This window comes from Leptonychotes weddellii, chromosome 6, assembly GCF_054177405.1.
Source record: "Leptonychotes weddellii isolate Sample4059 chromosome 6, ASM5417740v2, whole genome shotgun sequence".
Lineage (NCBI taxonomy): Eukaryota > Metazoa > Chordata > Mammalia > Carnivora > Phocidae > Leptonychotes > Leptonychotes weddellii.
In genome coordinates this window covers 39,792,968-39,805,769 of record NC_138374.1, presented here as the reverse complement: position 1 = coordinate 39,805,769, position 12,802 = coordinate 39,792,968, and the positions used below count along the sequence as shown (strand labels likewise).

At 35.9% G+C, this 12,802-nt stretch overlaps 1 protein-coding gene across 11 annotated transcripts in view; it reads left to right on the top strand.

The window, feature by feature from the left end:
- Window positions 1-12,802, top strand: part of CCSER2 (coiled-coil serine rich protein 2) — a 183,621-nt gene that overhangs the window by 44,930 nt on the left and 125,889 nt on the right. For 10 of the 11 annotated variants that reach the window (XM_081823970.1, XM_081823972.1, XM_081823976.1 and 7 more), the window contains exon 3: window positions 525-721. In XM_081823970.1, the coding sequence (XP_081680096.1) occupies window positions 525-721 (197 nt within the window). Of the gene's footprint in view, window positions 1-524; window positions 722-10,975; window positions 10,995-12,802 lie in introns of those variants that run through there. The other variant, XM_081823981.1, reaches the window with a different exon arrangement.

The window sequence follows — 12,802 nt, the reverse complement described above, 5'->3', positions numbered from 1 at the left end:
CTATTTAGTTTAGTTGATATTGTTTTCATAGTAAAACTTTCTCTTTGAAAAAAGCAGCGCATTGATATAAATGCATAAAAACCCATGACTGTCCGAGGGTCTTCTAGTTAGAAGTGAATGCCAGAACAAGTGTTTCTCTTATGAGGAGGCAACTGCAAGGTTAAATGATATATACAGAGTAAGGAGTTTCATGGCCAGTGTGTAAAAGTAAATATCTTAGGAAATATTAAAAGAATATGAAGCTTTATTTATAATTTTAGAAATATTGCAGAAGTGAAAGATGGCTCCATGAATTTTCTTTTACATAATGTATTGGGAAGCATTTCAGTAGGTTATTTAAGATTTTATCTCTGGATCTTTTTTATTATTTAGGATTTAGAAAATGCTATAGTTACTAATACTTTTTTGCCATTTTTTTGCTATAATATATTAAATTATTAGAATTTATAATTTATTTTTGAGAAATATATTTTTGTGAATTAATAACTTTTTTTTTCTTTTTCTTCTTAAAAAATGAATTGAAGACAGGAGTGAATGTACAAAACATACTTCTGGGAATAACTTGATTTCACCAGATACAGATTACAGAGCTGGTTCTTCATTTGAGCTCTCTCCATCTGATAGTTCTGATGGAACATACATGTGGGATGAAGAGGGTTTGGAGCCCATTGGAAATGTCCATCCAGTTGGGAGCTATGAGTCTTCAGAAATGAACAGCATAGTACGTATGAATTTGTATATTCTTTTGCAACATTTTGTTTACCTTACTATGGAAAGACTTGTGATACTGCTTGGATTTTTTTAAGTTTATAAATAGCTCTCCTAGTTTAAAAAAGGAAATTCATATCTGTTAAGAGCCTATAAAACATCTGACCTTAATACATAATAAAGCGTATATTTGTGTCACGTGACACTTGAGTTAAATACACTCTCATACATTATATACACAGACGTAAATATAAATAGATATGCTGTATTCAGGTTAAGCTAAGCTAGTGGTTCTCAAATTTGGGGAGGAAGGCAACGTCTGGATCTAATTTTGGTTGTCATATTGAGGGGTGCTACTGACAAATAGTGGGAAGATGCCAGGGATGCTGCTTAATGCCCTTACAGTGGTATCCACAGCAAAGGATTATCCAGCCCAAGATGTCAGTAGTGCCACTCTTGAGAAATCCTGGGCTAGGCTATGCTGAGGTAACATTTAAGTGCTAACTCAGTGGCTTAACACAATAAAAGCTTATTTTTTACTCTTCCAGAGTCTGTTGTAGGTCTGGGAAACTATATAGGGCAACTTCAGTGTTCTCAGCTGCTTTCATCTTCACCATCACCAAAACAAGGTGGCTTCACCATCTCCTTTTGAGGCCCCATGAAAAAGGTCACTTGTAGAGGAAGAATGCTGCTAGGTCTCACATGTGCAATTACTTGCCATGGCCTGCAGATGGCACATGGTACTTTTACTCACAACCTATTGACCCTATTAAGTACTAACGGGGCAAGAAGTGTCATTTTCCTGTGTGCCTGGAAGGCAAGGGAACCAAATATGGGTCAGCACTAGAAGACCTACCATACATTATTATGTGCGTATTTTAAAAGACATTGCATGTAATGTGGCTAATATGCCACATGAGTAAAGTGTAGTTGGGGTGTTTAAAGTGACTCATTGTAATTACTCAGTATATAAAATACGATTTTCCAGTAGTTGTATGGGAAAATTGGTAGTCTTTGTGGATATACTAAATTCCAAGTGGATTTTTTGGAAATGTAATTTTCTATGTTCTCATAAACCTGTGAATTGGAAAAAATAAACATCATTACCAGGGAATTGTTAAATTTCACAGACATAGAGAGGACACATATTTAATTTAGAGAGTATCTCTATCTCATTAGATAAAGGAAGTTTAGAAAAGATTATAGTTTTAGGGCCTTATGTGCTTTCTTACTAGGACTTTTTAAAGCAAGTATGATCAAAGTGGGAGTGAACATTGTGTCCAGCAGATGGCAGCAATAATCCACTTAGTACCTGACATTTTTCAGAGGTTCCCACTATTTTCAGTTCACTGTACCTATAACTTAATGATGCCTCTAAAAGGGTTCAGAATGCACCTCGAGGGGCGCCTGGGTGGTTCAGTCGTTAAACGTCTGCCTTTGGCTCAGGTCAGCCCATGTCGGGCTCCCTGCTGCACGGGAAGCCTGCTTCTCCCTCTCCCAGTCCCCCTGCTTGTGTTCTGTGCTCGCTATCTCTCTGTCAAATAAATAAATAAAATCTTAAAAAAAAAAAAAAGAATGCACCTCGATTGACCATTAGTCTTTAAGATCTCAGAGCTTTTTTTTTTTTTTTAAAGATTTTATTTATTTATTTGACAGAGACACAGCGAGAGAGGGAACACAAGCAGGGGGACTGGGAGAGGGAGAAGCAGGTTTCCCGCTAAGCAGGGAGCCCGATGTGGGGCTCGATCCCAGGACCCTGGGATCCTGACCTGAGCCGAAGGCAGACGCTTAACGACTGAGCCACCCAGGCACCCCAATCTCAGAGCTTCTGATTTAAGAGGAAAACAGTCTGAGAAAGGATGGAGAATTGATGGTAGATGTTCAAAAAGTGTTAAGGTCTCCTACTGGGATAGTGGATTTATCATTTTTGTCCTGAAATTCTATCAGTTTTTGCTTTTTATATTTTGAGTGTATTTTGTTAGGTGTGTACTTGTTGAGAATTGTTTTCTTGGTGAAATTGGACTTAAAGTCATAATTTAGTGAGCTCTATTCCTCATGCTTTTTGTCTTAAGGCCCTTTTTTCAGATATTAGTATATTTTATCATTTTTATTTATGTATGTTCCATGCTTTTACCATGAACCTTTTGATACATAGCAAATAGGTTATAATTTTTTTAAATTACAATTTCTCTTTTTCTTTTAACCAGTGAGTTTAGTCCTTTTATGTTTGCATTTATTGATATACTTGGACTTCATTCTGCCATCTTGCTATTTTTAATTGTCTCACTTTTTCTCCTTTTTTTTTTTTTTGCCTAGAGTAGTTTAAATGAATATTTAAACTTAACCCAAAAAGAACTTTAACATATTCTCATTTTTCTTGGCCTCCCTGTCCCTCTCACCAAAGTCCATGTCCCCACCCCCTTTACCGCCAGTTCCCCAGCCACCCTCATGGTTGTTCTCTACAACAGTGCTCCTTCCGGTCCAGGTCAAGATAAGGAGCTTTCATTAGAACGTGAGTCAACTGTGTCACTACTAACACAGTTTAGTTCAACCCACTATTTAGTTTAGTTGATACTGTTTTCATAGTAAAACTTTCTCTTTGAAAAAAGCAGTGCATTGATACGCATTTTGGTGGGAGCTCCTCCTTATCTTGTCATGGACCCTAACAAACAGTTTGTAGACTGACTACTTTGCATAGTGCTTATCTAGAATCTAGGTAATTTTTTTTTGTTTAAATATGAATAGTGTTTTGTTGAGGTATAATTTACATTAAATAAAACGCACAAATATTTTTCATACAGCACAGAGAATTTTGAATATTTTTATATAATTGTTTAAGTCATCCACATTGTGATAGAGGATATTTCTATCACCCCAGCATGTTTCCTGTGCTTTTCAGTCATTCAACCCCTCCCCCAAAGGCACACCCTGTTTTGATTTATATCACTATAGATTAGTTTTGCCTATACTTCATATAAGTAGAATTATAAACATGCCTATTTTATATCTGGCTTCTTTGAGTCAATATTTTGTACTTTTTATAGTTTGTTTCTTGTTTTGTTATATAATATTCCTTTGTGTGAAGGTAGTACAACTTACTTTATCCCACTTATTGATAGACATTCAGGTTGTTTCCAGTTTTTGGCAACTGCTACTGTTGGGAAGATATTGCTACATGTTTTTGGGTAAACATTTATGCATTGGTAAAATATGTAGGAGAGGCACCACTGGGTTATCGGGTATTTATGTATATAGCTTCAGATGCTATTAGTTTTCCAAAGTGGTTGTACCACTGTACAGTACCACTGGTAGTAAATGAGCATTCTAGAAATCCCACTTTCTTTTGGTGGTGTCTGTCTTTTTGCATTTTTGCTATTCTGGTGGGGATATAGTATTGCACTGAGATTTTTGTCTTGTGTTTTGTGAGAACTGCTTGTTGAGCACCTTCACCTATGTTTATTCACCCTTAGGATATCCTCTTATGTGACATGTCTTATATTAAGCTGTATTTTTTCTTTTTGGTTTGTAAAAACCCCTTCGTATATTTTGGATATAAATTTTTTTACACACATATATACATACACATTTATATACATGTTTGTGTATATATTTCATACATATGGGTTGCTTTTAAAATCTCTTAATAGTGTCTTTTGTTGAGTAGAAATTAACAATTTCAATATAGTGTAGTTTACATTTTTTCCTTTGTTGTTAGCACTGTTTTGAACTGCAAAATTTTCATTTACCCCAAAGTCTTAAAGATATGTTCCAGTGTTTTCTTCTAAAAGGTTTGTTTTTTAGCCTTTTACATTTAGATCTATGAGACCCCTGGAAATTATTTTTGTGCATGTTATGAGGTAGAGGTCAAGATTAATTTTTTCTTTTTTTTTTTTTAAAGATTTTATTTATTTATTTGAGAGAGAGGATGAGAGGAGAGAGAGAGCACATGAGAGGGGGGAGGGTCAGAGGGAGAAGCCGACTCCCTGCTGAGCAGGGAGCCCGATGCGGGACTCGATCCAGAGACTCCAGGATCATGACCTGAGCCGAAGGCAGTCGCTTAACCAACTGAGCCACCCAGGCGCCCTAATTTTTTTCTTTTTTTGAGAAGTTTTTGTTCCCTACTCTACTGCAGAGTTATCTTTGTTATAAATCAGTGATTGTATCAATGTATTTCTTGACTCTCTTTTAGTTCATTGGTCTCTTCTTTTATCCATGTGTCAGTGCTATACTGTTTTTATTTCTGTAGCTTTAAGTATTGACATCTGGTAATGTAAGTCTTACAGCTTTTTCTTTTCCAAGGTTTCCCTAGCTCACCTTTTGCAGTCTCTTTAATTATTAGAATGAACACGTCAATTTCTACAAAGAACCTTCAGGGATTTTGAATGGGATTGCATTAACTTTGTAAATCGGCTTGGGAAGAATTGACATGTTTACTACAGTGAATCTTCCAATTCATGAATATGGTGTGTTCTTCCATTTACTTGGGACTTCAGAAATATTTCTTGCTAATGTTCTCTATAAAAATTTATACATATTTGCTTTATTTTTAGGTATTTGATTTCATCAATATAAATGGTACCACTTTAAATTTTTATTTTCTTCGTTTTTGTTGTATGTACAAATATATTTGATTTTTGTATTTTGAGCTGTTTTTCCAGTGACCTTGGGGAATTCACTTATTAGTTTTAATAATTGCCTGGAATTTCTACATATACGTGAAGTCATACCGTTTGCAAAGTCTCCGTCTTCCCATCCTCCCTTTTATTGGATGTGTTAGGACCTCCACCATAACGTTGAATTGAAAAGGTGATAGAATTTCAGCAAAGTTTAATAGTCCACCATTAAAATTTCTGTGTGTGTGTGGTGGGGGTGGTTATAGATATCTTTCATCAGATTAAGCAAGTTCCCTTTTGTTTCATTTGATTTTTTTTTTTTTTGTGAGTAGATGTTAATTTTTCTCTACATTTATTAAAATCATCAAAAATTTTTTTCCTGTTATATGTTATCTGTTAGTGTGGTAGATTACATTTCTTGATTTTCAAATGTTAAACCACCTTCTATTCCTGGAATAAATTCACTTGGTTGTGATGTATTATTCTTTTAAATGTTGTTGGGCTTGATATCCTAATAGTTTATTTAGATTTGTTGCATTTATGTTCATGAGCAAGGTGGCTCTATCTTTTCTTTTCTTTTCACATTTGGTATCAGGGTTGTGCTGCCATCATAAATGAGTTGAGAAGTATTCCCTGGTTTTTTTTTGCCCTTTCAAGGAATTTATGGACAGTTGATATTCCCCTTTCTTAAATGTCTACAAATTCACCAAATAAAACTTTAGAACCTGGAGTTTCCTTTGTGAGAGGTTTTTAATAACAGATATAATGTTTTTAGTAGATATGCCCATTAAGATATATAGGTATAGTTTTTGTGTGTGTTGCTTTTTGAGAATTTGTCAATTTCATCTAAGTTGTCATTTCTTGGTGAAAGTTATTCAGGGAGCTCCTGGATGGCTCAGTTGGTTAAGTGTCTGACTCTTGATTTCAGCTCAGGTTATGATTTCAAGGTTGTGAGGTCCAGCCCAGTGTTGGGTGTTGCACTGGGTGTGGAGTCTGCTTAAGATTCTCTCTCTCCCTCTCCCTCTGCCTCCCACCCCTCTACCCCACTCATGTGCATGCTCTCTCTCTAAAAAAAAAAAAAAAAAAAAAAAAAATATTCAGGATTACCTTACCTTTTTTTTTTTTTTAAGATTTTATTTATTTATTTGAGAGAGAGAGAGACAGAGGTAGCAATAGAGAGCATGCACAGGGAGGAGAGGGAGAAGCAGGCTCTCCGCTGAGCAGGGAGCCTAATGTGGAGCTTGATCCCAGAATCCCGGGATCATGACCTGAGCTGAAGGCAGGCGCCTAACCAACTGAGCCACCCAGGCACCCCCAGATTATCTTATCTTTTAACATCTTTATGGTATTATGGTAATGTCTACTGAGCTCTTGCTATAGTCCTGGCATTAAGTATCTTATATGTATGACGTTATTTAATCTTTATAGCAACCCCATGAGATAGTCAGAGATGATACTCAAAATACTCAACACCGGTATCAGCATGGCTCTTCACACTATTCAGGCATGTACTTTCTAATATCAGCCCAAGAGGTAGGTGCTGTTATTATCTCCATCTTATTAAAAAAAAGGAACAAACATAGAATCCAAGGATATACAGCTAGTACATGGATTTTTAATTTAGCTTGTTCCAGAGCCCTGGCTCTTAATCACTGTGCTATATTGCCTCTCAATATGCAAAATACCTATATGGTCCTAGGACAGGAAAGGATGTCTTAAACACACACACACACACATATACTCACTAAAAACCATAAAGAAAAAAATTACTAAATTTAATTACATCAAGGGCACCTGGGTGGTTCAGTCGGTTAAGTGCTACCTTTGGCTCAAGTCATGATCTCAGGGTCCTGGGATTGAGTCCCACATCAGGCTCCCTGCTCAGCGGGGATCCTGTTTCTCCCTCTCCTTCTGCCTCTCCCCCTGCTTATGCTCTCTCTCTCAAAGAAATAAAATCTTAAAAAAATTAATTACATCAAAATTTAAAACTAGACATAGATAATAAATAAAAACAAAGTTAAAAGCCACTGGCTAAGAGATTATTTGTGATACATTTAACAAGAATTAGAAGTCAGACCACATGGTAAATTTTCCTTATCAATAAGAAAAAGGCAAAATAATACAACAGATAGAAGATAATAAAATAGTAAATAGCTAATGTGTACTGAGACATACAATTTCACACTCACCAGACTGGCTAAAATTTTAGTCAGATAATAGCAAGTGGGGTGAATATGACGAACAATAGAAATCTTTCTTCACTGCTGGGAAGGATAAATTGCTAAATCATTTTTGGAAGATACTTGGCAACATGTAGTAAAGTTGAAGATCCAAATATGCGCTGTTCCAGTAATGTTATTCTTAGGTTTATATCCTAAAGAAACCCTAACATATATGATCAGAGACATGAATAAGAATGTTTATTGCTGTACTGTCGTCTTCTTCTTATTATTATTAGGGATAACTTAAATGTTCATTAGCAGGGAAACAAATTAACATATTTAAGTGATCTTATATAGTATATTATACATATTATACAGCAGTAAAAATGAATGAACTTACACTTACAATACACATGTACCACAAAAATGTAAAATTAAAAAAAAGAAGTTGCAGAACATTATGTATCACTTATATAAGCTGTAAAAACACATATAAAACAATATTATTTACTGTTCACAAATACATAAATGTATTAAAGGGAAAGAAAGCCATTCCTCCAAGAGCCCTGGTTCCTTTTAATGGAAAATGCTGTTTTTGAAGCCGAATTCTGGGGGCTAGGTATACTCACTGCTGTTGAAAATTTGCTGCTCCCAGGCATCTTCAGTGGACAGAAAGAGGGAATATAAGTGTGTGTGTTTATTTATATACATACACATTTACATCAATATTTATTTCTACATTATCTATATATTGAAAACCATGAGTTCATACTAATACCTCCAATTCCAATCCAATGCCACAGGATTCATTCAAATTTTCTTTCTATATTTGCAACCTCCCTTCTCTGATGGTGATAAACCTGGCTTCTGTTATCCTTAAAATATTTACTTATTTGATCTGTTTCCCTCTATGTAACTGATTTCTGTTCTTTGCCACCACTTCCTCTTTCCCATTTATGTCTTTCTCATCCTACCTGGGCTCTGAAACCCCTACAATGGGTCACACACCATGCATGGATAATGTTTCTACCCTGTTTGGGCTCTGATGTACCATATCAGGCCATTCCCCACATATATTCTGCTTAAATTCTTATATCTCATACCAGGCCAACCTCCTGTCTCAAATGCTCCCTCTTCACTCTCATCATTACCCCAAATGTGCTTAAGCCCTGATGTACTAGGCTCACCTGGGCATGGATGCTCTTTTCACATTACTTGGGCTCTAATTTCCCATGTTCACTGTCCCTCTGTATGTATGCCTTCCTTAGCTTGCTCAGTCTCTGACTCCTCATGCCTCACTCTTCCACCCCCAATCCCTACCTGCCAATTTGAAAGAATATTTATGAAGATGCTCTTGGACATCTTAATCTTAATATAGGTACAGTATAAACATTCCCAGACCTGTACATGTATCTGTTTTATTATCAAAGCAAATGATAAAAAATTCATAAAATTCATGAAAAATGCTTCTATATGTAGTAAATTTTATAGAATCTGTATTATTTTATGTGACTAATATGAAAATCTGGGTCTGGAAGTATCCAGACAGCTAAAAGGTTCATTTTTCAAACACTGGTTAAATTCAGAGTTTGACATGAACTGCTCTGATTTTTAGGAAATGTGAATTAGATTATTATAATGGTCAGTGAAATTAATTATAATCAATGAGGAAAGTGAACAGTGTCTTGTGTTGGAAGGATTTATGAGAATCTGGGATTGGCTCAACCATAAAGATTTAAGAGGCATCTATTGCAAAACTGCTTTTTCAAAGGGGGAAAAGTAGTATTTATTTGGAAAAAATATAGCACATATAATACTGTCTTTGTTGTGTATCTGTAGCAATAAAGAACTACATAATCTCAGAAATTAGAAAAATCTCATTAAGGATGCTGGGCATTCTGATTTTTATTGTTGTTTTTGTAATCAGATTCAGACTTTAATTAAAAACACATTTATAAATCTATAGGTGTATTAGTTTTTTCTTATTGCTGTGTGTGACAAATTACCAAAAATCTTAATAGCTTAAAACAACACAAACTTATCTTACTGTCTTAGGACCCAGGCCCCCACTGGACTAAAAAAAAAGTGGGCAAGGCTTTCCTTTTGAAAGCTCTAGAGGGGAATCTCTTTCCTTGCGTTTCTAGCTTCGAGGCTGCCGCGTTGCTCGGCTCATAGCCCCTTCCATCTGCAGAGCCAGCAATGGCAGGTTGAGTCTCACCTCATGTTACTATGACCTTGTCTCCCTCTTCTATTTAAGGACCCTTGTGATTACATTGGGCCCAACTGGATAATCCAGTATACTGCCCTATTTTGAGGTCTTCTCATTGGCAATCTTAATTCATTTGTAACCTTAATTCTTCTTTGCCATGTAACCTAACATATTCATAGGTTCCAGGGATTAAAATATGGACATCTCTGAGGTGGCCATTATTCTTCTACCTAGCCTTAGAGTTTTTTTTAAATAATACGATTATCATATTATTTTGAAGTTGACAAATTTAGCTCTAGTACTAAAAATAAAATAGTAAATTTTAAGCACAGTTTAGCCAAACTCATTTTTTTCAATTTAAGTTACTCTAAACTGATGACATAGTTATTGAAGTGGCCTTCACTAAGGTTTGTCATTGCTGTAGCTAATCATAGGTTTTATTATTTGGAGATATTTGAATATTTTTACTTGTAATATTTGATATCTTCCAATAACTGGAAATAACTTATAGCAGCTTGTGTGTGTATGTTTGTATTTTCATGTTAGGTGTGCTGCACTATGAACTATGATTTTAAATAAAAGGAGGATGGGATTACTTTATAACTCCCAGCTTTTGTTTTCTTGGACATTGGACCATTATATACTCTGGCAATTTATACATTAATCTGAATTTTCATTTTAGATCTATTGGTCATACCTATCACAATGGAGATTGTTTACTACTCTTTCCCACCCTTCATTATTCAGTTTTATGAGATTTTGCATTTGTTTCCATTCATCCACTTGGCAGTGCTATATTGAGTCTTTTATATACAGAAAAATTAGATGCTGTAGAATTGAGGACATAGAGATCATTTACTCTTATCCACTAATTTTATAGATAAGGACACCAAAGCCTAGAAAAGTTAAGTCACACAATCACTTAAGAGACACAGAGGAATTAGAAGTTGGAATAAACCAGCTCCTAGTTTATTGTCTCTACTGTACGATGTGGCACCATAAATTTATACTGGGTTTCTTCTTTAAGGTAAAGAAGGTGCTATTCACTGTTGTATTCTGTTTTCTCTTTGTTATTAAATGTCTGCCTTTTGGAAAATTGTTCCTTTTCAGTCTTACTGGAGAATATCTTTTTTTTTTTTTTAAGATTTTCTTTACTTATTTGACAGAGAGAGCATGCACAAGCAGGGGGAGCGGCAGGCAGAGGGAGAAGCAGGCTCCCTGCTGAGCAAGGAGCCTGATGCAGGACTCAATCCCAGGACCCCGGGATCATGACCTGAGCCGAAGGCAGATGCTTGATACCAGGTGTCCTTATCTTTTTTGAAAATCGAAATTTACAGATTAATTGCTTCTCCTCTTGTCTCTGCACCAAACTATAGTAGACTAGAAGAATGGAAAGGGGAAAGGCTAATCTATGGTTGGATCGTTCATTTGTTCAGCATGTGTTTTAAATTTCCACTGTGTGCTCTGTACTCTAGTTACTGAGAAATACATGTGAATAAAGAGACAATTGCTGCCTCAACAGAAACTTATGATCCACATTAAGAGAGGAGATATACTTAATTCTGACCATTAAAGGAAGATTCCATGTGTGCTTTTAATTAATACATGTTAACCCATTTTGAGTTCAAAGTTTGGGGAAAAGTTTGTATGGCATCTCAAGAAAAGCTTCTTTATGAGTTTAAAATGAAAGAACAGTTTTATTTTTTTTTTGTTTAATTTCTGCCTCCTGTTTCTTTGGGATATATTAATAGGGTCCAGCAAAGCTGTAGCCTCAGGCTGCCAACCTGTTTTTGTAAATAAAATTTTATTACAGTGCAACCATGCCTTTTAATTTATATATAGTCTGTGGCTGCTTTCATGCTGCTATGGCAGGATTGAATAGCTGCATCAGAGACTGTATTGCCCACAAACCTAAAAATATTTACTATTTGGTCTTTTTTTTTTTAAGATTTTATTTATTTTTTATTTATTTGAGAGAGAGAGGGACAAGCAGACTCCACACTGAGCGCGGTGGAGCCCGATGTGGGACTCGATCCTAGGACCCTGAGATCATGGCCTGAGTTGAAATCACAAGTCAGACGCTTACCTGACTGAGCCATCCAGGTGCCCCTACTATTTGGTCTTTTAAGAAAGTTTGCTGACTCCTGCATTAGAACACTACAGATAATTTTAAAGATTCAGAAATTAATTTTTCAAACTCAATATAAGTCTATATAAGCTCTTTAGGCTTTCACTTTTCTTTTTGTTATTTCTAGCACCATTCTTTCTCTGGGCTGCGGTGGAAGGCATCCATCAATCCATTCGACATATTTGAGTGACTGTTATGCGCAAGATGTTGAGGATACATTGATCAGGCAGCTATAGCTTTTATTTTAGTGGTGCTTGTGTCCTAATGAGGCCGATGTGGTTGAAATATTTAGCTAACTTAGCAACTATCTTCAGTTAGTAAGTGGGGAAAGTTCTACAGAGGAGAATTACAAAATATGAAAGTATGTTACTGGAAAACCTGGTCTAGTGTGGGTGTTAGGTAAGGCGTTTTTTGGAAATGATATTTTGGCTAAGTTGCCCTAGGGTTAAAAGGGTATATGTAGTTGCAAGGATGTTACCTGTTTTAGTAAACAGCATATGAGAAGGCCTTGAGGCAGGAAGGGATTATGGAATATTTGAGGAACTATGAGAAGGCTACTATAGCTTGAGCACTGACATGGAAGGGAGGAGTGGCAGGAGAGAGGCTATAAATACAGGTTCTTACAGGGCTCAAAGGATTTGGATCTTTGTCCTAAAAATTGAAGGGGAACTGATGGACGGTTTTAAGCTTGAAAGGGACATAATTTGATTTACATTTAAAAAATGCTCTGTATGAAGATTGAATTAGAAGGGAGCTAGACAAGATGCTGGAAGCTATTGTTCCTGAAGACGGATGGTAGTGGCTTGGGCTAAAGTGGTAGCAAAATGGAGATCTACTGTACCTCTGAGACAAATAATGCAAGATATGTTAAGAAAAAAAAAAGAAGAAGGTAGCGGGAGGGGAGGAATGAAGCGGGGGAAATCGGAGGGGTGGACGAACCATGAGAGACGATGGACTCTGAAAAACAAACTGAGGGTTCTAG